Here is a 24,398-nt window from a genome sequence, read left to right on the forward strand (position 1 = left end):
TCGATGGATGGTTTGGATTTAGATTTTACATATTTCTCCCAAATAAAGCGAGAACCGTACAATTAGACCTTGTACATCTTAACACGTCCAAAACCAGCCCAGCGCGAGCTGGGAGGCCCCGCGGCAGGTGCACTGCGGAGGAAGCACTTCTTACGGGGCGGGGGTGCAGAGTGGCCACCTCCTTCCCCCCGAGGGTCCAGGCAGGGTCGGAGGAGAGAGTGGCACTGCAGCGTCCTAGAAGTCGGGGTCAGTGTTGGGAAGGAGGACAAGGGGCAGGGTCAGCAGGGAGGGTTGGAGGGCAGGATGGGGGGAGGTCGCAGGCAATGGACCGCAACCTGTAACCAGCCCCTGCGTCCCCGCCCAGCGCTGCGCAGGCGGTCGGACCCCGCGCAGGCGCAGTAGGGGCGGGCGGAGGCGAGGCGATTCGCCGGCCGAGGCCCCGCCCCGCCCTGCGTCAGGATCACGTGTCGTTCGTGGCGGGTGAGCGAGAAGCCTGGCCTTTCCTTCCTGCGCGCCGCTCGCTGCTGCCGGCGGAGGCCGGCGCCTCAGCCCGCGCGCCTTGTGAGAAGCGCCCCCGCCACGCCTGCCTGCGCTTGCCGCGAAAACAGCGTTTCCTTCGGGTGAGTGTGGGCAGGGGGGCAGGGCCTGGGGGGCAGGGGAGCAGGGCCACAGGGCGCGAGTTGCGCCGCGCCGCGCCTGACAGCCGCTGCAGCTCGCGCCACCTGAGGCCGCTCCACCTGAGGCACCTCCGACGGCGGAGGGCGGCGAACGTGAGGCTTGGGGCTGTGGGGCGCGCTCGGCAGCCTGGGGTGGGAGAGCGCACTGCCATTGGCTGGGCCGGTTTTGGCGCGCTCGCATCTGCGCTCCCCATTGGCTGGCGGCGCCGTCCAGGCGCGGTGGGGCGGGGCGCGGCTGGAACCCGCTAGTGGGGTCGGTGGTGCGGGCGCTGGAGGGGGACCGGCTGGGGCCGGGGCCGGGGCCGGTGGGGCGGGTGCAGCTGGTGGCGGACACCGGGCGGGACGGGGTCGCCTTGCTCTGAGCGGGTCGCAGACGGGGGCCCGCGTCGACGGCCTGGCAATCCTGTGCCGCGGTGACCCGGGGACCCTGCCCGGTCCTGGGTTTAATGACTTTACACACTGGCGAGTCTGAAGCAGAGGGTGGGTGCTGGCCACCCTAGGCACCCTAGGGCCTCGCTGGGACGCGGCTGTCCGAATCCCAGGTCTCGCCGAGAAGCACCTAGGTGACTTGGGTTCCGTGGCAGTCACCCTCGCTTAGCCGCGGGGCCCGGCCCCCGGCCCCCGGCATGATTTGAGCATCCGGGGCCGCTAGGCAGACGGTAGCAGTGCACCGCTCGGTTAGCCGTCTTTCTCCTGCGCCCCGGTAGTAAAGAAGTGTAGTCGAGTTCGGAGACCACCGCCCCGAGCAAAGGGATGACCGCGAAAAGCGGGAGGACTGTTGGAGGGGAACAGACACGGCTGGGGACTCCGAGTTAGGTACCTCTGCCTCCTGCTCCCTTGCTTGTTAGTCCTTCAGGTCTGGGGGGTGGTTAAACATTGCCTATAAACGTACGTGAATGTCCTCATTTTGATATTGTCACCACTAAGTGATTGTCAGTGCCCAGCTTGTTACAGCTTAACTGGCTTTGCAACAGCAAAGTTGGGATGCTGTCCTTTAGGGTGGACTTGGGCATACCCAAGTATCTGCTTTGCTTTTCCTGAGGTCCATTTCTCAGATCTTTGAGTTCCTTATTTAATCCAGGACACCATCAGTTCAAAATTTATGATTATGAATATTTTTAGCAACAACAAAAACAAAATCTATACTCAATCTCAGGTGCAAACCATGCTCTGTTTCTTACTTACTAGACCCTTGCACATTGCCAGCTGTATGATGAATCCCAGTATGAAGCAGAAACCAGAGGGAGTCCAAGAGAATGTGAAGGTATGTGACAGAATCGCTTTAGTGTGCTGCAGAAGGCATGTGGTGAAAAGGTTTGTTTTTTGTTTTTGCAGTACTGGGGACTGAAAACAGGGCCTTGCATGTGCTGGGCACATGCCTGTACTGCCCCACTAAGCTGCCTCCCCAGCCCTTTTAAAATTTTTATTTATTTTTTGGTACTAAGGACTGAACCCAGGGACCCTTAACCACTGAGCAACATCCCCAGCCTTTTTTGTATTTTATTTAGAGACAGGGTCTCACTGAGTTTCTCAGGGCCTCACTAAATTGCTGAAGCCGACTTTGAACTCATGATCTTCCTGCCTCAGCCTCCCTCTGTGCTGGGATCACAGGCCTGTGCTACCACACCCAGCTATATTTTTACTTTTGAGTACTGGCTCACTAGGTTGCCCAGATTGGTTCAGAAACTTCCCTGGGCTCGAATGACTGGCCTGCCTCCCAAATAAGTAGAACTAGAGGTGCAAAAGGTATTTTTTACCTAATTTGGCCAAATTTAACTTGGCTGTAATTTCTGTGAACCTTACTGAAGTTTTAGACAGGATTGCCTAAGTATTTCATTCTTTTTGATGCTGCCATGAATGGAATCGTTTTCTTAAATTTCATTCTTGGTTTTGTCATTGCTACCAGATAGGAATACAGTAATAAAGTTTTTTTTGTTTTTTTATGTCTATAGTATAACCTTGATAACCTCGTTTGGTAGTTCTAATAGTTTTTAATTAGAATCGGTTAGGATTTTCTATATACAAGATTATTTCTTAGATATTAAAAATCTTTTGTAAATATCATAAGAATTAGTTTGAGTAGGGGACTCAAACACAGACTATATTGCATTATTTTGCACATTTTTCTAGAGTACCTCATATTCATTACTATCTAACCTGTTTTTGTAAGACTTTTTGAATCTCTGTATGATGCTCTCATTGTAAATCTTAAGTATTTATTCTTAGTACAATAGGACAGAGTTTGTTTAAAACTTTTTTAATATTTATTTTTAGTTTTAGGTGGGCACAATATTTTATTTTATGTGCTGCTGAGGATCGAACCCAGTGCCTCATGCATGCTAGGCGAGCACTCTACCACTGAGCCACAACCCCAGCCCAAGTTTGTTTAATTTTTGAGTTTATAATTTTGACTGGGTCTATTTTGTGATTCTAAATGAATTTATAATTTAGGGACTGCCACACAGCTGAAACTATATGAGGATTCTGGGAAACTTTATATTTTCAGGAAAAAGTATCAGTTTGCAGATTTAAATTAGAGTCAGTAAACTTACATTGATAAGTGAAAACAAGTGTCTTTTGATAAATTGTTTTCATTTATTGTGGTTTTCTCAGGAGCCTTATGTTATTTTTCTTGAATAGTATTTGACATTGATAAGCCATGAATTTAATTGTATTGGCTTCCATTTAGGGTGAGATATCTTCCTACTGTACTTTGGGTGTGTTTATTTAAATTTTTTCTTATGAAGGTTTTCAAATATTCAGATTCAGGGTTCTTGGATTCCTTGCCAGTTGTATGCAAAAATCTGAGTGTGCTTTTGTGTACACTTTATGGGGAGAGAGTTCACAGAACATCAAGTTGCTTTCTAAAAAGGTTGAAACTCAAACATATGAATGAAACTTTCTGACTTTTTCAACTCTTATTCTAGTATATGCTCTGTACCCAGAAAATACTAATGTAGCATATTACCTTTCTTAGACCAGATTTTATAAAGCTTGTATATATCAAAGTTAAATCTTAGAAATGGTGTGTGTGTGCACGCGCGTGTGTGCGGGGGGGGGGGGGAGAATAGAATGACTTCCTTTACCCTTTTTAACATGAATAATTTAAATAAATTAATATCTATTATTAAGATTATTTTCTTTTATTTGCGTGGAGACTGTTTACTAATATATAATCTAAATTATAACTGAAATGTTGGTGTAATATTTGTTTTCACAGTAGCTGGTATTTGTCCTTCAGTTAAATAGTGAGATAATAATCAACAGTAGAACCTTTACCGTGGGAAAGGTGGACTTGGTCTTGTGAAGTACATTGTGGAGTCTGTAACTTTCTCACGCTGGTGTGGTGTCATGTTCTTTCTAAACTTGTTTGAGTATTCACCATTGTTTGCTATCCCATGGAGGCAATATAACTAATGATTTTTTGCAAAAGTAGAAAGAACTTTCAGATAAGGAAATATACAGAAAGGTATTTGCATATTATAAGGAAGGCCATATTTTTTCCAAAACAATAACATGGCATTTTAGGATATTTTAGCAGCCATAAGCACTCACATTTTAGCTGTCTTCCAAGGAATGGGTTAGGGTTAGGGGTGATGGTTGCAAATATGTTTAATATATTTCTGGGCTGCATGTTTAATATATTCTTTAAAATTACCTTCCTTTTTTGAACAGGTAAATATTTTGGTATAGTCATGAGTTAAAGGAGGTCTGAGATGAATCTTTTCATTAGAGAAGTGTGAATAATGAACCTTTTCCTCCAGCTTATCTCTTTTGTGTGTTCATACCATAAATGTTATGCTGTTTAGTTTTATGAAGTAGAGGACCTATAAGTTTCTAGTTTCTTTTTAGAAGACTTTTTAAAAAGAATATAGATATTCCTATTATACTGGAATTTTTTCATCTATAGTTTGAATTTCTAATCAGAGCTTAGAAATTTTGTTATGTTTGTTTAAATAGATATAATTAGTTGCAAAATGATTATAATAGAATTATATGTTAAAATAAGAAGTTACTTGTTTGTACTTGATTTGGATGATATCCATTCTTGAGAATTTCTTCAAACTTTGTTTTAATCTTGAGAAATAAACTTTCCATTTGATTAAACCAATGTCTTATAACATATTAATTATATAGCAAGCCAAATATTAGTATGCTCAGTGATTTTTTTTTTCACATTATAGTAAGACTGACTATATAGAAACTTAATAACTGAATAACCATGTAACAACTCAGTAACTAGATAATCAATTATCTCAACTTTTAGAATAGTCCTGTTCCAAGAAGAACTCTGAAGATGATTCAGCCTTCTGCAGCTGGATCTCTTGTTGGAAGAGAAAATGAGGTATGTAGTAGGGGTCTGGATAAAGGTGACACTACCTCTGCTTTAAAAACTTTCCCAAGATTTCTTTGTCTGAAACACATACATTTTTGAAATTTGGAAATATAACAATTACATATTCCCCAGAGTGGTTTCTAATTGTTCAACTTGAGAAGTTCAAAATTGCTATGAATACCTGTACTAGAATTAGAATGAAGTAATAAGTTATGAATTATAGGAGTAATGTTTAATAACTTGGGAATAAGATGTCATGTTCTTTCATTCTTTGTGAATAAATGATGAAATCATGGATAAGTGTTTAGGCTTTTTGCAGATAGAGAATACTGCCTTTTCATGGTACTGAATTTAAAGTCAGCATTTTAGCATAATAATAGTACTTTGTCTTAGACCAAGTTGAGTCCAAAATAGCTGCTGCACAACCACAAATGGGATCCTAATTAGAATGAGTTGTACCCCAAGTATGTATAATATGTCAAAATACACCCTGCTGTCATGTATATCTAAAAAGAACAACAAAATAGCTACTGCAAATAAAATTCCTAAAGTGGTGCTACACGTTTTGGTAAAGTTTTGAATTATATAATTTTTAAAAAGATTCACAGATGTCAAAGATGTATGAGTGCCCCCTCCAACCTTTTTTGGGGGGGGGGGGATTGAACCCAGGGCCTTGTGCATGCAAGGCAAGCACTCTCCAACTGAGCTATACCTGCAGCCCTTGTATGAATTCCCTTTTTAAAATATTCGGTAAGTGACAAAACCACTTACCTTTCCTGTCCATTGAATCAAAATAAATAAATGTTTCTATTATAGTTGCCTAAAGGCTTATCTAAAAGGAAACATTGGAATGACCAGTTAACATCCAAGACTTCCAGCTCTGGAGGTGTTATTGACCCAGAACCAAGTGAAAATAAAAGTCTGGGAGGAGTCACCCAAGAAGCATTTGATCTTATGATTAAAGGTATGTAAAACAAAGAAAAAACACGGCTTTCTCTTAAATTTATAACATAAGGTAAATAATATTTGTTAATCCTGTTATGGATTCTGCCGATCCCTTTTTAATAGGGATACTATTAGATATTTTACTTGTTTGTCTTTCTTGGGGGTATGCGGGGTACCGGGGATTGAACTCAGGGGCACTTGACCACTGAGCCACATCCCCAGCACTATTTTGTATTTTATTTAGAGACAAAAGTTTCACTGAGTTGCTTAGCGCCTCACTTTTGCTGAGGCTGGCTTTGAACTCTCAATCCTCCTGTCTCAGCCTCCTGAGCCTCTGGGATTACAGGAATGTGGCAAGCGCCTGGCCTTACTTGTTTGTCTTTGACAATTTAAGATTTCTTATGATTGTAAATAGTATTGGACAGATGTATTTGGCAAGATCCAAATGTGGAAGAGATATTAAGGAAGGAGGCAGTAAATAATATGGGATGTCTTCCAGTAGAATGCCACAGGCTTTGTGAGATTTGGAAATGGGTGTTTTTGAAGAAAAATATTTACAGGATGAATTTGACTGAAAGAAATTTGAATATTCCACAAGAATATTAAGTAACTGTCATTAGGAGTGTGGTTGAAGAAAAGGAAGAAAGTGAATGAGAAATGTTTTGTAATAAGCACTGGTTTTTAATAGAATGGTGGTCAAATCAGAGGAGGAAGTTAGTGATGTCTTTTTTTCCTTTTTTTTTGGCATGGGGTCCCACTATGTTGCCTAGGCTGGTCTCGGACGCCTGAGCTCAAGTGATTTTCCAGCCTCAGCCTCTGTAGGGGTAGGGTCACAGGAATGCACCATGCGCTGTGATGTTTGGTTCGCCTTGTGGGAGGTTTTTGTTTTTTGCTTTTTTCCCCTGTGACACTGGGGTTGAACCCCAGAGGTATTTCACTGCTGAGGTACGTCCCCAGTTTTTTTTTATTTTTTACTTTGAATTAGTGTCTCTATATTGCTGATGCTGTCTTTAAACTTTTGATCCTCCTGCCTCAGCTTCCTGAGTTGTTGGGGTTACAGTGGTGTGGTGCAGTGCCTGACTGAGGTCTTTACTTCTAATCACAGGTGATTGGATTTCACCTTGATGAGAAGTTGAGGCCAAGAGGAGTAAATTGGCTTGCTCAAGGTCACAGTGACCAGGGGCTCATTCTGGGTTGGTGGAAGACAGTAAGGAAAAATGTAGCAGATAAGATTTGACTACGTAAAGTTAGGAAAGGTCAACTGAATGGAAATAAAGAAGCTCGTTAATAGTACTATAGAATAAACAAGACAATATTTGTGATATTTCTGATTCAGTTAAAATTAAGGATTGGTAAGAAAATATGAAAGTACCAAAACAATTCACCTATATATCGTGTTGCTAACATAGCCATAGATGAAGAAAATTTCCACAGATTCTCTCTGAGATGTATTATAAGAATTGCAAGAACTGCAAAGAAACCCTGAACTTTATTACATTTGTTGTTGGCAGTGGTATTGGCATAGTCATTTTGGAAAAATTTTGTATGTGTTTTAGGATGGAGGAAATGAGTGAGGTTAGGAGGCAGGATCATAATGTGGTGAATGGAAGGACAAGTGTGGAATGGAGAAGAAGAGGAAGAACTGTTGACTTGGAGTTGGACCATTAGTGGCTCTGCCACTGAAAGAGCTTAGAAACAAATGACCCCCAGTAGCTTGGTGCATACTGGGCATCCAGTTGCTGGTTGTGGACATTATTCTCCATTAAAGCTTCTTGGAGAAATAGCTGATTCCAGGACAGTAGGAAGGCTATTACAGAGTGATTCTGGAATATCTTGTGTCAGAAAATAGGAAAGTACTCAAAAGCTGATGGGCATGTTAAAAGAACACAGGAATCAACTTTAGTGGACTAAGTTGTAAAAATTTGAGCATCAAAATGGATAATGACAAGAATGGATTATAAAGCATAATAAAATGAATAAAAAAGGACATGATTCTATACCGGTAGATTTTCTTTTAAATTGTGGTAAGGAAGTTTTTCTTTTTTTTTTTTTTTTTACAGAATAATGGCATGTAGAAGGAATTATATAAATCACTTTTTGTCCACTGTGGAAATAATAGACATGAGCAAGAAATATCAGTGGACTTTGAAATTGGATGCAAAGTATTTGGAGAATAGAGTATTATTAACACAGACTCAAAAACATTCCTGTACAGATTACTTATTAATTACTAAGGGGAAAAGGCATCTTTACAAGGGAGAAATCTGGGAGATGGCACCTTACTCACACGATCAAATTTTCAAAAAATTTTTTTTGTAGTTGTAGATGAACAGAATGCCTTTATTTTATTTGTTTATTTTTATGTGGTGCTAAGGATGGAACCCAGTGCCTGATAACACGAGGCAAGTGCTCTGCCACTGAGCTGCAGCCCCAGCCCACACACAATCAAATTTAACATCTCGGGACTGGGGGTATAGCTCAGTTGGTAGAGTGTTTGTCTAGCATGTATAAGGCCCTGGGTTCAGTCCCCAGCACCACAAATAATAATAATAAAAAAAAATTAAAAAACTTATTGTGTATATGGTACCACATTTAAAAAAAAGTTTAACATCTCCCATTTTGTAACAGATTGGTATGTGCTTCCTGATGGTTCTGGAGGTACAGCATACCAACGCAGTATTCCTGCCAAGAAAACGTTTAACGTGAATGAGATCATGGAAACAAATTTGAAATTTTAAAAAGTGTGCAAAATAACTGATGTGGACTTTTCAAAAATGTGGATGTCAGGGCTGGAGGTGTATAGATCAGTGGTGGGGCATGTGCTTAGCACAGGGAGGCTGCAGGTTCAATCCCTGGTGCCAGTAACAACCACAAAACCAAATAAAAATTCCCAAACACAAATGTCGTAGACATGTAGAATAACCTAGGTGATATATGTGTGTTCATTGGTTTCTGTTGTAATTCCTCTGAATGACTGAAATGAATCCTTGAAATGTTGGGGAAAATAAAACTTAAATTGTTAGATTGATTTTATTTTGTAAGTTTTTAAGTAATGGTTTTTAAAGTTGTATATAAAACATTTGTTTCAGAAAACCCATCCTCTCAATATTGGAAAGAAGTGGCAGAAAAACGGAGAAAAGCTCTCTATGAAGCACTTAAGGAAAATGAGAAAGTATGTGCTAAGTATGATTTTTTTTAATTTTCCAGGATTGTTTACCTTTTGCTGTGTAGCACATTTATCGGGACCAACATAAACTAGCTTGGCCTGAGAAAGTTTGACTAGAGAGGCAGCTCTGGTACCAGAATTGTCACACAAAATGAATCCTCTTGAGAACCAACTTTATGCTACACGTGTCTGTCAGTTTTACTTCGAGGCATATAATTGGTTTCACAGTAAATCTATGAAATATTGAACTTTATTTAAATTTTCACACAAAATGAATCTCTTGAGAACCAACTTTATGCTTCATGTGTCAGTTTTACTTGGAGGTATATAATTTGTTACACAGTAAATTTCTGAAATACTGAACTTTTATTTGTTATATAGCTTCATAAAGAAATCGAACAAAAGGACAATGAAATTGCCCAACTGAAAAAGGAGAATAAAGCATTGGCAGAAGTAGCAGAGCATGTACAGTATATGGCAGAGTTAATAGAGGTAGGTAATTTAAAGTTCACCTAATGGAGAATCGTCTGTTTTCCTGAAGAGTTAAAGCAATAGTGGGCTCAGGACGTCTTTGTCTCTCTTAACTGCCTTAAAGTATTGTTCCATGCTGGCTCCTGAGTACCAGTTTAAATTGTGCTTTCAAAACAGTTCAGTCCACTTTGACACTGTTGGTGGTTTTGTAAATTAGTACGACCCCTGTGGAAATCAGTATCGAGGTTCTTCAAAAGCCTAGGCATGGAATCACAAGACCTAGCTGTCCCACTCGTTAGTATTTATCCCAGAGAACTAAGAGCGGCACACTATAGCAACACAGCCACTTCAGTGTTTATAGCAGCACAATTCACAATAGTCAAATTATGAAATCAGCCCAGATGCCCTTCAGTAGATGAATGGATAAAGAAAATGTGGGTCTGCATACACAATGGAGTCTTATTCAGCTGTAAAGAAAAATGAAATTATGTCATCTTCAGGAAAATGGATGGAACCATTATGTTAAGCAAAAGAAGACAAAATCAGAAAGTCAAAGGTTGGGTGAATATTTTCTGTCACATGGAAGCTAGGGAGGAAGAAGGAAAAGAAAGGTGGGGTGACCGCGTGAAAAGCAAATAGAGATCAGTAGAGCAGAGGAAAGGGGTCAGAGAGGGAGGGGGAGGTGCTGGGAGGGATACTGGCCAAGTTGTGGTATTATATTGTGTGCATGTACAAATATGGAACAATAAATATCCCACCATACGTACAACTGCATTGCACCAGTAAAAAAAAAGTGGAGAAAGAAAAATATAGAAAAGAATTTTAAAAATTGGCAAATTATTAAACATTGTGATTTTGCAGAAACATGAACTAGCTTGGTGGAGACTGATATTACACTGCCTATAAGTGAATTTATTGAAGGACAAGATGAAAGCAATCTTATATAACATTGAGGGTCAGCTGTGTCAGCATACTGATAATGACTTGAATTCTAAAGTTTTTACAACAAATTACTGGTTTATTCCTTAGAGACTGAGTAATGAACCTCTGGATAACTTTGAATCACCGGACAGTCAGGAATTTGATTCAGAAGAGGAAACTGGTGAGATTTCTGAAGTAGAAGACTCAGAAACTCCTGGCGCATGTACTGAAGGAGCTGCACCTTCCTCTACAGATGCAGAACCATGAGATGATATTCAGTAACATTTGATTGTTGAGAAATATGCTGCCAAAGTTTACCTCACTATAGTTCTTTGTAGCAGAGTTACTACATAATTCAAAAGCTAGAATCAAACTTCCATGTTTGAATCCTGGGACACTATTATTGTATTAAATACAAATACTGTGTATTTTTAATCTATGATATTTTATGTAATTAGCACATCATTTTCTCAGTTGTCAGATATGACCTGTGTATATATGATAAATAAACTTTGGTTTCCTATTGAACTTTGTATGTGTCCGAAGATGATGTGTCTATAGAAAATGTCTCTTTTATGCTTGTGGTACTGGGGATCTAAGCCAGGGCTTTGCACATGCCAGGCACATGCTCTACACTGAGCTACATCCCAGCCCTTTATATTCTTTGAGACAGAGTTTCACAAAGTTGCTGAGGCTGGCCTCAAACTTGCTGTCCTTCTGCCTCAGCCTCCCATTTTGCTGGGATTATAAGAGTGTACCACCATGCCTGGCTTATTGTTTGCTTTCTATTCTTCTGCCATCTTGGGAGAAAACCAATTTATCCCTGTTTAAACAGATAACCGAGGTCTTAACTCCCAACCCTGATTGTACCTCAGGTTCACTGTAAGCACTATTGATCTCCACATCCAGACTCAGAAATTCTTTTTTTTCCCTCAGTTAGCTGTAAATGGACACAATACCTTTATCTATTTATCTTTATGTGGTTCAGAGGATGGAACCCAGTGCCCCACCTCTGCTGGGCAAGTAATCTACCACTGAGCCACAACCTCAGTACCTCAGATATTTTTAGAGTTTTGGAATGTAGCACAAGATATTTGTAGGGAAGAAAAATAATGTTTTTGAAAAAAACAAATAGTATTTGTTTGCCAGGTGGATCTGACTAGCTGAGTAAAGGCTCGACTGGCTGGTGTGATCACATTGCTCTTGGAATCAAAGTGTGTGCAGGGGGATCAGTTGAAAGTCCAGTGGAGTGACGAGAGTTTCACATACTAGTATAGTGTGAAGTCTATAAATATGAAGAGGCATGGATTGATATTAATGATGAATTTTCCACGTATACCATTTTTTTGAATGAAGAAAAAATAAAGAACCAGTACTAAATACACAGCATTGGAGCTGAAAGTAGTCTTGTATAAATTGACAATAAAGAGCAATGTCAAACTTCAAATAATTGTTCTAGGTAAGTTTCTTTATAGGACTTATTTCCAATATTGAGATAAAGCATACCTCAGTGTTATTGTGAGGAGTAAGATCTCTATTATAGTGCTTGAACTAAGGGCTTAGAAAATGGAAGCTATTATTAACAGAATTTCATCCAAGTAGAACTTTCTGGAATAGTAGGAGTATCTATGCTGTCCACTTTGGTAGCCAGTAGCTACTGACACTTGAAATGTGGTCAGTGAATAAGTGGAAGTTTTCATTTTATGTTTTAGCAGCTACATGAGGCCAGTGGTTGCTGGGTTAGGGTTACTGTGTGTTAGGTGTGGGCCACTAGCCCAGAGAGCACTAGAGTAGAGGAAAATTACTTTTTTTTTTAAATAAATTAAGATACTCTAGTTAGGGTAAGGGTGAAAATGCTAAGATTGGCATATCCTGGCTTAGGATACCGCTCTTGGGTTGATTGACAGTTTTCTTAAGATTCTGCACCATGGACAAATGAAATTGGATGGTACAGAATAGAGGACACAGAAACCAATCCACAAAACTACAACTATCTTATATTTGATAAAGGGTCTAAAAGCATGCAATGGAGGAAGGATAGCATCTTCAACAAATGGTGCTGGGAAAACTGGAAATCCATATGCAACAAAATGAAACTGAATCCCTTTCTCTCGCCATGCACAAAAGTTAATTCAAAATGGATCAAGGAGCTTGATATCAAATCAGAGACACGCCGTCTGATAGAAGAAAAAGTTGGCTACGATCTACATACTGTGGGGTCGGGCTCCAAATTCCTCAATAGGACACCCATAGCACAAAAGTTAATAACTAGAATCAACAAATGGGACTTACTCAAACTAAAAAGTTTTTTCTCAGCAAAAGATACAATAAGAGAGGTAAATAGAGAGCCTACATCCTGGGAACAAATCTTTACTCCTCACACTTCAGATAGAGCCCTAATATCCAGAGTATACAAAGAACTCAAAAAATTAGACAATAAGAGAACAAACAACCCAATCAACAAATGGGCCAAGGACCTGAACAGACACTTCTCAGAGGAGGACATACAATCAATCAACAAGTACATGAAAAAATGCTCACCATCTCTAGCAGTCAGAGAAATGCAAATCAAAACCACCCTAAGATACCATCTCACTCCAGTTAGATTGGCAGCCATTATGAAGTCAAACAACAACAAGTGCTGGCGAGGATGTGGGGAAAAGGGTACACTTGTACATTGCTGGTGGGACTGCAAATTGGTGCAGCCAATTTGGAAAGCAGTATGGAGATTTCTTGGAAAGCTGGGAATGGAGCCACCATTTGACCCAGCTATTCCCCTTCTCGGTCTCTTCCCTAAAGACCTAAAAAGAGCATGCTACAGGGACACTGCTACATCGATGTTCATAGCAGCACAATTCACAATAGCTAGACTGTGGAACCAACCTAGATGCCCTTCAATGGATGAATGGATAAAAAAAATGTGGCATTTATACACAATGGAGTATTACTCTGCATTAAAAAATGACAAAATCATAGAATTTACAGGGAAATGGATGGCATTAGAGCAGATTATGCTAAGTGAAGCTAGCCAATCCCTAAAAAACAAATGCCAAATGTCTTCTTTGATATAAGGAGAGTAACTAAGAACAGAGTAGGGTCGAAGAGCATGAGAAGAAGATTAACATTAAACAGGGATGAGAGGTGGGAGGGAAAGGGAGAGAGAAGGGAAAATGCATGGAAACGGAAGGAGACCCTCAGAGTTATACAAAAGTTCATTTCTAGCAATGTATTCTGCAGATACACTAAGGTGAATGACTTTTCAGGTTATTCGTTACAATTTGGAACTACCAAAGACTAGGAAAAACCTCAATTTCCATCACTATTGGGGTGGTTATATACCCCAGTTGTATAGTGGGATACTCAGAAGCAGCAGGCCAAAAAGAGGAAGTGAGGGGAAGGGGAAAAATAATACAAGGGGGACAAACGAATGTCAGTAGAGGGGGCAGAGAGAGAAGAGGGGAGGGGAGGGGAGGGGAGGGGTGATAGTAGAGGATAGGAAAGGCAGCAGAATACAACAGACACTAGTATGGCAATATGTAAATCAATGGATGTGTAACTGATGTGGTTCTGCAATCTGTATATGGGGTAAAAATGGGAGCTCATAACCCACTTGAATCAAAGTGTGAAATATGATATATCAAGAACTATGTAATGTTTTGAACAGCCAACAATAAAAAATTAAAAAAAAAAAAAAAATGAAATTGGAAATGTTAACAGGAAAAATGGAACCTAGTGAGCCCCAAAGCAATGTCTACTGCCTTAAGGCCCTTTCAGCTTTGTCTAGAAAACTCCTTTGAAGATATCTCAGTTGAGTTTTGGGTTTTCCTAATAGATCAACCAACAACAAATGGGTGTGTTTAAATACCTGTGCTGCAGTGTCCTCCGTGTGGGATGACTGAGGTGTGCGTGGCACATGGACCAGAATGGTTCCCCAGCAGGATCAAGCATTGCACTTCCCTGTAGTGGTAACTTTCTATTTTTTTTTTTGGGGGGGGGGGCGTGTCTTTTTTTTTTTGTCTTTTTTGGAACTGGGAGTCGAACCCAAGGCTTTGCAAATGCAAGGCAGACGCTTTGCCACTGAGCTACATTCCAGCCCGGTAACTTTATTGATAACATTTTCTATCGGCCTCTCCCTCTCTTAGTGCTAGTTCCTGAGGTCACTTCCCAAGTAAAATTCCTTCTGGGAAAAGCCGAATGCTGGGGAGACATGAATTTTGAAAGGAAAGCAGAGAATTTGCAAAGGTTTTGGCCAATGGTTTTTAAATTCAAGGCTTAGTATAAAAATGCTTCAGGGCCCAACTCTGAATTATTCATCTTAAAGGAGTACCAGAGACCAAAAAAGGAATCTGAATAAAATATTATGGCTAGACAGCCTCAGAGTCACTCTACATAAGATGTTGGCCAGAGCTTCCCGGAGCTTTGTCAGAATACAGACCTTCAGCAGTCTCTGGTTAAATGTGTCAGTGGGGCACAGCTGTTGGTTTTCAACTTACACCCATTAAAATGACTAGAAACCATAAAAGACAATCCCATATTGAAAACCTGGAGCCAACACATGAAAAAAAAAAAGTAACACTGCAGGGAACAGAATAAAACAAAACATAAGAATTGGTAGGCAATTTCATTTCTAGCAATGTATTCTGCAGATACACTAAGGTGAATGACTTTTCAGGTTATTCGTTACAATTTGGAACTACCAAAGACTAGGAAAAACCTCAATTTCCATCACTATTGGGGTGGTTATATACCCCAGTTGTATAGTGGGATACTCAGAAGCAGCAGGCCAAATTGAATATCTGTGTGGAATGCTACTACTGTGTGTTAAAAAGGACTGAAAAGGGGTTATATGTACCCTTGTAGACTGACAATGTTTGGAAAGACAGGCAGCAGCTTTTTTTCTCTCACTAGTTTTTGCATTTTTTATTGAAGGCACATATGCTGTTCCATATCTAATGTTTTCTTTCAGAAGTAGGGAGCTCTGTAGCTGTGACACTCCTGGTTGCAGTAGCATGGAGAGACTCACCTGATTGGTGACTTGGGGAAGCATAAACTCGGTATCTTCACCTCATTATTCCCCTTCTTCCTGCGGAGTGTGAGGGCTGCATTGCTATTTTCTTCTGCTCCTCTTGATTCAGACACAGATTAAAGTGAAATTATCCATCAAGTGAAGATTGGGCCTATAAATTCCCAAAACTTTTACCTCCCATTCAACCTTAGGGAAGTACTGGAAAATCTGCAAATTCTAACATGAGAATGAGCCATGGAAAGACAAGAGAGTGTACAGGAAACAGGATCCAACATTGGAGGAGTGGTGGGGTTCCTGGAAGTAATATTTGTAGCTGTGTGGCCAACTAAATCTGCGGTAGAGGATGCTGGACTCTGTAATGGGGGGCTGACTTCAAAAAGAAACCAGCAGGGCCTGGGGATGTGGCTCAAGCGGTAGCGCGCTCGCCTGGCATCCGTGCGGCCCGAGTTCGATCCTCAGCACCACATACAAACAAAGATGTTGTGTCTGCCGAAAACTAAAAAATAAATATTAAAATTCCCTCTCTCTCATCTCTCTTTAAAAAAAAAAGAAGAAAAAAAAAAGAAACCAGCAGTGCCGGGTTTCTGTTCTCGTGACTAAAAGGCTCAGGTCAACTGGGCTAACTGTCAAAATAACCACACACGAGACACAAATACCTTTTTCATTGGGGTCGCTGTGATGGCTCCTCTGACCTTAAGGGTCTGCTGGGAGAGAGAGGGAGAGCGTGTGCTGACCCCTTTTATTGAGGAGAAGCTATTCAAATGAGGTAAGGGGTCAGGTTTCAGGGGCTGAGTCTATCTTCATGATGTCCACTGTCAGCAGGTTGACTGACACCTGGGTAGGCCACACCCAAGGGCATAGTAAGAGAAGGGGACACACACAAGGCACTTCCATGGAAGATTCTATCCTAAACAGGGCAAGGGGTTATATTACATAGGAACAGGTGAGCATAGCTCCACCCATGGGGCTGTAGCAAGACACAGTCACTCCAACCCTAGAAGAATGGGACAGACTAGCAGCATGGGTAGCCACATTGCCCAGCAGGGGAGCTAACTTAATCACATGCGAGGTTGGTCTCCCAACACAGCAGGCCACACCTGTCACTCCAGTGACTTGGGAGGCTGAGACAGGAAGTCTGCAAGTTCCAGGGCAGCCTCAGCAACTGTCTCAGAGCAAAAAAAAAAAAAAAAATAGACTGGGGATGTGGCTTAGAGGTGAAGTGTGCTCCTGGGTTCAACCCCCAGTACTGCAAAAAGGAAAAGAAAAGGACTGATAATTCCCCGTGTGTTGTACAGGAGTATGGAGAGGGATTCAACAGGCAAGTGGGAGCGACTCCGTGACAGGTGTCCAGAAACTGAAAGTGGGAAGCAACTCCAGGGAACACGATTGTGCAAGGAATGAAATGGAGTCACACTACACCATGTGACAGCCAGGAAACAGTGAAGTAATCACCATTGTGTGGATTATACTGAGAGGAAGGGGAAACGTGGAGGTAGGCAAGGGGAGTGTTATGTCTCCTCTGTCCTGTGAAGTAAAAAGAATGCCTAAAATTGAGAAGCAAAGCATTAGCAGTGTGTGTGGATTATTTAGAACTATGGAGGTAAATAGAGAAGAAACAACTGAAAGAATTCAAATGGTTACCTTTGGAAGTGTGCATGAGGAGGGGACTATCTTACTCTAGAGGCCTTGCATTTGACTTTTTAAGCTGTGTATTACTTGGAGAAAATAAACATTTCAAAAGCGTTAAAAGTGACTCTTGACAGTGATCCAGTCTCTGAGTCGAACTTTTGTTTTTCAGCCCTTAGTCTACTTCTGTGAACTGAATTCAAGCTTGAGAAACATGCTGTACACAATTCACAAAATCCATAAAGGGCAAAAACACTTGCTGCATAGCAGAGGACAGCTTTTCTTCACTCTAAGATTTGAGAAAGTTTCCTGGGACATCCTCCAAATGATGAGCTTCACCTCCCTCCCAACCTTCCTCCTGTAAGTTCAAGTGAGGTTTTTTATAACCCATCAAAGATGGACGCCCAACACTACAGCACAGCTCAGGCTGGCAGTACTTACTTCAACCCATGAGAGCTGCAAGTTAAGCTACAGGCAGGTATTGTGGAAAACAAGTAGGCACATTAAATGTGTATATATGCATGTATGTGTGTGTGTGTATATATATATATATATATATATATATATATATATATTTTTTTTTTTTTTTTTGGTTGTGCTAGATTAATCCAGGACCTTCCAAATTCTAAGTACATATTCTACCACTGAGCTATATTTCCAGCCATAATATTATTTTGTAATAACATTTGATGAGGCTGGTGTTTTTTATATAGACTAGGGTGACTGAACATTTTTCTAAGAAGCCTGGAGTCGCCCTAAGTTTGTGCCTGTGGGTGTCTGATACCACTCTTGACGGAACCCAGAGGCCTGCCAAAGGAGTTGAAGGCCGCTCAGTTCTCCACACTTCCAGAGGCCTTCTGTGCATCAAGATCAACTCTGGTAGCCAGAAAACCACCCCAGCCCAAAACACTGCATCTGAAAACCCTGTATTGCAACAGCCTGAAAGGACCTGGCAGGCCACAGTGCCCACTACAGGGCATGACGGCTGAGGATTTGGTAGTGTGGGTGCTTTTCTTGATGTCATCTTTCATTTGTGGGGCTGGAAATGGAACCCAGGGCCTTGTGCATGGGCTCACTGTGAAACCACTCCCCCAGCCCTTAATGTGATCTAAGACCTCCAATAAACCACTGTTCCTATCACATACATAACCAATGTTTCTCATTTAATTTTTAAGGGGTATTTTTTTACTTCCAATAAATTTATTACCACAGAACACCTAGTATTATGACAACCCAGCATCATTTTTTCCCCCTCAGAGAGAAATCAGTTATGAATTTATGCTCTTAATCAGCTTCAAATTGTTGTATAAGAAGGTAAAGTTTCATGATTTAATGGTGGACATTGGCTATCACAGGCCTTTGCTTAATAGATGACAAAGATTGTATCCAGCTTTACAATTTTCTAACTGTATACTCCCCATCATATCCAACTTCACATTTTAACATCTTTATTTCCTAATGAGAGAGGGTACACTCATGCACAAGCTCAAAGAGCCCGATCTACAAGGTCATTTTAATCAGTATTTCCTTTTCTGAAGTTTCATCAATATGTTTAACTAATAGTATAAAAATTTATGTAGAACTGGGTAACTACAAAAGACAATGCTGAAGAATAATGTATCCACTTTTATTAAGGTTTCCAGGGTAGTACGATGGCACAGATAGCTGCGTCATGTAACTGAGTTTAGAGAAATCAATTCCTGTGAAAACCTATTAGGAAATACAGCACTTCTGCAAAATTCTCAGGCCATCCAGACCAATTCTCTGTAGCCAACAGTTGCAGATTACATCTTAGACTACTGTAGTCTTTAAGCTCCTTCATGAATGCGGAGTTATTGCACGTCATGACAGACAGAGCATAACACGTCCAAAATTTAACAAGGAGGTCACTATTGATTTCACTTTTGACAGTAGACTGAAGATGGTGTTCCAAAAACTGAGTGAGAATGGGAATAAATTTCAGGCGTCTGGCTTTTCTCTGGCTGACAGGGTTTAAGTAGCACCAACATGCCACGCTCTGGAGCAGCAGAACCTTCACCTTTGGTGACACCTCCTCATTTTGCAACAAGTTAGCTATTTCTTTCATGTACTCAGCTGCAAATCTCCCAGCTGCGGGTCCACCTGTAAAACAAGCATTTGCATTTCCATGAGGGTTTTAGCTACTAACATTCTGGAGTCTTAGTTTCTCATTGGAGCAAAGAGAAACCACCACAAAGCAACAAAGCTGGGAGCTGACTGGGAGGAGAAGGGTTCTCATGAGTTTGGGGTTTTTTTTTTTTTTTTTTGAGTTGCTGGGATTACAGGTGTGTGTGCCACCATGCCCCACTGGATCCACTGTTAGAGATCACTAAGGAGAAAATAATTAGTTCTAACTATAGTGGTTCAAAGACAAAAAAACAAAGCAAAACCAAAAAAACCCCTAATAATTCTATCAAAGGAAATGTTACTTTTTTTTAATTTGTTTTAATTTTCTTTTCTTTTTTTTCTTTTTTGGTGCCAGGGATGGAACCCAGGGCACTTAACCACTCAGCACATTCTCAGCCATTTTTTATTTTTTATTTTTTTTTTTAATTTAAAGACAGGGTCTTGCTAATTGCTCAGCATCTCGCTAAGCTGCAGACTGGCTTTGAACCTCCTGCCTCAGCTGAAGAAGTCACCAAATGACAGTGTTCTCACAAACAAGAAGACTGTAAGACGCCTCTTTCGCAGCTATTTAAATCATACCTGTGAAAGCCAGCAGCCCAATTTTCTGGGCAGCCTGGGCTCTCGTTTCAAAGGGCAGAAGCTGATTCTTCAAGATGTTGCCAAGTGCCAGGATTTTTTCTTTGTGAAAAATACTCTCAGCTGAAGACATGTGCACTTCTTCCTCCTCCTCAGCAAAATAGCCCTTGATAGTGACCTTCCAGAATTTTCGGAGGCGCTGACACAGCCTCACAAAATAATGGTGCATCCGAACCCAAATTCGTGTGCAGAAAAACTGTTTCTTGGTCATCCTGCAGAACGGCCAGCAGTGCCCAGTGCCCCACCACCCTGAGGGGAGCTAATAGTCAAGAACTCCAGCCGTCACCGGGCAACGCCTTAGAATGGAACGTGCAGCACACAGGAGTTCCTGGGGGGGGGGCCTTGAGGGCCCACCCAGGGTAAAGAGACCAGGTCTACTTCCCTTCTCTGAGGCCCCAAACCTGGCTTGACTTTGGTCCCCTAACGCAGGCTAGACCCCTTGCCCTTGCACCTTCAGGAGTGCAGAGCCCACCTGGAACTCCCTGCTGTCGTCTGGCTATTCCACAGGTCTGCTCTCTCCCATTGTTGACTCACAGCATTGCACCTACTCTGCTCTTTGTCACTAACAGGGTCTTCTCTGCATCGTAGACTCATCCTACTTAAAAGAGCACTCCTGGAACTCCCGGCACATTCCCTGCCCGACTGCACCCGGGCCAAACATCTGACTCCTCCCAGTCCTGTGGATGGATGCCCTCTCTGCTGTGCAGGTTTCTACCAACCTCTGCCTCCCCACAGAGATTCTGAGTGATTTTTCCATTTGAACTGGTCCTTGGAATCATCAGAAAACAGGCTGTCCTTTCTTTTTTTTTTTCTCATTACAAAAATAAAGCTCTTGACTTCATACACAGCCTCCGCAGTGACTGCATAGGGCTTGCTTGGCTCCTCTTTACAGCACATTCTTCAAAGAATTGCCCACCTCACACCATCTCAAGTTTTCCATTGTCTCTTGGATGGTCTGCAAACAGGATTTAGCTAGGACTCCCCTGATGTTGCCCAACAAGGCTCTGACGAAGACCTTTACTCTGCTGAACCCAGTTCTCTGTCCTCAGCATCAGCGTCTGGTTATCCTGTAAACCCTTTTCACCCAGCTTCTGAGACACGCTGTCTTGTTGTTTTCTTTTACTGGCCACTTTCTGTTTTCCTTTGCTGGTTCCCCCGGCTTTTTTTTTTTTAATGACCTCTAAATATTGGAGTGTTCTAAGGCTCAGTCCTTGGATTCTTCTTCTTCTTTTTCTACCTACATTTCTTACGTGAGATATACCAGTGTATGCTGAAGACTCCCGAGTCTACGTGTTTTTGTTATTGCTGTTTGTTTATTTTTTTTATGAGATGGGGTCTTGCTGTTGTTGCCCAGGCTGGCCTCAACTCCTGGACTCAAGCAATCCTCCTGCCTCAGCCTCCTGAGTAGTTGGGACTGCAGAAGCACACAACCCACCCTGTCTCCAATTTTGTTTTGAATAGAAATTTTCATCTGAGCTTCAGATTCATGTTCAGTCACCGACTTGATATTTCCATTTGGATGTTAAAAACTTTGCAAACTCATCATGTCCGAAACAGAGTTCCCGGTTTTCTTAGCTCTCCTGGTTTCTCAGAGCCTCCCCCTGGAGGACGGCACTCCATCCCTCCTGTGGCTCAGTCCAACCTGGTGGACTCATTCTTGGCTCCCATCGGTCTCACAGTCATTTTCAACTTATCGTCAAATTCTTGGGCTCTACTTCAAAGCATCCCAAATTTGAGACATTCTCTCTACAAAATGGATCTTCCTGTTTACTTCAAATGTATTAATATGTGAAAGTTTTTAAAACGGCTCAGAGAACGTTGAAAGAACCTGAGGAGCGTGACCACTGACCAAACGTGTGACCCCTGGGGTGGTGTCCATGTAACTCTGCGGGAGAGTGTGCAGTATGCGCACCATAGAGGATACTGTGGGACACCTGGGGGCACGTGGACTTGTGTCGTCCAGGACGGTCGCCACAGCTACGCGTGACCATTGAGCATCTGAACGTGACTAGTCTGAGTGGAGAAGTGCTGCAAGTGTAAAATGCACACTGGATTTCAAATAATTAGTATAAAAAGGATGAAAGATATCTCATTAGTAGTTTTTATGTTGGTTACATTTTGAAATATTTCAGATACATTAGGTTAAATAAAATATCCTTCCCCTGTTCTTTGATGTTTTAAAAACGTGGTCACTAGGAAATTCAGAACACCAATATGGCCCCTTTTCAAGATCTGAGCACTTACTGTTGCTTCTGTTGGGAAGATTCTCTCCAATTACAACAATCAGCACGACTCACCCCATTACTCCTCCAGTCGTTCCTCGGTGGCAACCCTGTGTGGTTGGGGTCTTTGACCATCTTCCCCTGCCTTTATTTTATTCATGGTAGTGGGAATTGAATTCGTGGCACCCACTGAGCTACATCCAAGAGTCCCCCTGAGTTGCTGAGGCTGGCCTTGAACTTGAGATCCTCCTTCCGCAGGCTCCTGAGCCGCTGGTACTACAGGTGTGCTCTGACCACACCCAGCTAATCACCTTTGCCTTTTTGTTTTCTGTGACAAAAACTGAGATGAACAACTACTGAGGAGAAGACGTGGTCTCCGGGGTTTTCGGTCCCTGTCAGCTGGCTCCCTTGATCGGGCTGTGGCAAGGCGGCGCGTCCCGCTAGCTGGCAAGGGCCTGGTGGAGCAGGGCTGCTCAACGAATGGCAGGGGGAGCAAAGGAGAGGGGAAGGGGCCCCAGTGGCCCACTTCCTTCCACTGGGCCACCTCCTGAAGGCCCCACCACCTCCCAATAGCACAAGCTGGAGGCTGGGCCTTCAGACCAGGAGCCTCAGTGGGGACTCAGAAAGGCTGCCCTTGCTAGAAGCAGGGCCTACTTAGACCCACAAGTGCCCCCCGGGGAGCTGAAAGCAGGACTAAGCTCAGCATCTCTGCCTTCATCTTGTCCCTGAATCCTTTATGACCTTAAACCTCGTGCCGGGGCCCTGCTCGGCTCTGCACGTAGCCATGTTGGGCCTTTAAGGCACATTCATCTAGACACTAATAGTGCAAGGTCATAGCCCTGAGCTCACCAGAACCATCTTACTCCCCTGGGATCCTGAGGTCTCCAGCCATCCCCACGTCCGGGGTCGCAGGCCTGATAGATGAACATCTTGACTGCCAAGTGGATGTTGTCCCCTTCAAGTGATAAAGAACTCTGGAGCCACCTCTCCTCACACAACCAGCACTGAGAGGATCATCAACCAAGGCCAACTGACCAAGACTGTTTAATGAGGCATGCTTCTCACCCTCGGCCCCGATTCCTCATCTGTTAAACCTAAAGCTCCCGCCGACACCCTGAAGACAGGGCCGAGACACTTGGTTTCACTTGGCCTTTCCGATGTGGCCAATGTTTTAGTCAGTTTTGCATTGTTTGGACCCAAAGACCCAACTGTGGGAGGCCGCCACGTCATGTGACCAGTATTTTCCTTTCCTGATTGGTGAGGCTCTGTCGGTCACTTCCCATGATCTGGCCACTCACTTCAAAGTGGCGATAGCTGGTGGCCCCCATCTTGAAAGTTGTACAGATGTCACCAAATGTGTCTTCATGCATGGGCGTTCCTTCCTACCCCACCCCTCTTGATCTTTACTGGTTGGAAATTTCTAAAGAATGAGAGTCCCCTGAATAAAATACCACTCTCTCTCTCAACAGCCTCTTGCGACATTGCTTGCTCTCCCATTTGGGGAGCTTGAGGCCGAGGGCACAGGAGTCATCCTGGGGCTTGAATTAAAGGTAAAGTGTGTGTCTGTGTTTTATTTGATACCTTAGGAAATCCACTCAAGCGACCCTTAGTTTAGCTGCTGGTCGGGGACGGCACCCAACAAGAACAACTTAGAGGAGGAAAACTTTATTTTGGCTCACAGTTAGGTTCAGGCCACTGGCTCCATAGCCCTGGGCCCAAGGTGAGGCAGACCATCATGGCAGAAGGACGTGGCAGAAGAAAGCAGCTCAGGACATGGTGGCCAGGAAGCAGAGAGAGCTCCCCTCACCAGGGACAAAATGTATATTCCAAAGGCACACCCCCAGTGACCTCTCTCCTCCAGCCAAACACTACCTGCCTACGGTTACCATTGATGTGGATTAAGTGGGTGGTAACTGATGTGGATTGACCCACTGATTAAGTTTTGTTCATACTTTAATCATTTCACCTCTGAAAATTCTTGCCTTGTCCCACACATGAGCTTTGGGGGGATACCCCATCTCTAAGCCACACTAACCATATTGTTTAAAGTTCTTTTCACCACTACCTTTTCTGTTTCATTTTTGTGGCAAGTGGTAGGACCTGGTTTGCTGGGAACTCTGGAGTGAGGCTTCTGACCTAGCACTCTGGTAATAAGCATTGGGGGGACATTTAAGATCCAAACTCTAACATTTGCCTCTGGCCCCCACTAGCTCATATTCATCCCACA

At 42.5% G+C, this 24,398-nt stretch overlaps 2 protein-coding genes across 2 annotated transcripts; one reads left to right on the plus strand and one right to left on the minus strand.

The window, feature by feature from the left end:
• Positions 1–480: 480 nt before the first annotated feature.
• On the plus strand, positions 481–11,044 carry Gmnn (geminin DNA replication inhibitor). Its single transcript, XM_027948179.2, has 7 exons — positions 481–620; positions 1,866–1,941; positions 4,945–5,022; positions 5,830–5,977; positions 9,048–9,130; positions 9,506–9,616; positions 10,625–11,044. The coding sequence occupies exons 2-7, from the start codon at positions 1,888–1,890 to the stop codon at positions 10,781–10,783; spliced, it is 633 nt and encodes a 210-aa protein (XP_027803980.1). The 5' UTR covers positions 481–620; positions 1,866–1,887; the 3' UTR covers positions 10,784–11,044.
• Positions 11,045–18,798: 7,754 nt separating this feature from the next.
• Armh2 (armadillo like helical domain containing 2) lies at positions 18,799–20,732 on the minus strand. The gene is made up of 2 exons (XM_027948329.2): positions 19,893–20,732; positions 18,799–19,289 (listed from the first exon to the last, which is right to left on the minus strand). The coding sequence occupies exons 1-2, from the start codon at positions 20,158–20,160 to the stop codon at positions 18,862–18,864; spliced, it is 696 nt and encodes a 231-aa protein (XP_027804130.1). The 5' UTR covers positions 20,161–20,732; the 3' UTR covers positions 18,799–18,861.
• Between the last annotated feature and the right edge of the window lie 3,666 nt (positions 20,733–24,398).

This window comes from Marmota flaviventris, chromosome 6, assembly GCF_047511675.1.
Source record: "Marmota flaviventris isolate mMarFla1 chromosome 6, mMarFla1.hap1, whole genome shotgun sequence".
In the NCBI taxonomy this organism is placed as follows: domain Eukaryota; kingdom Metazoa; phylum Chordata; class Mammalia; order Rodentia; family Sciuridae; genus Marmota; species Marmota flaviventris.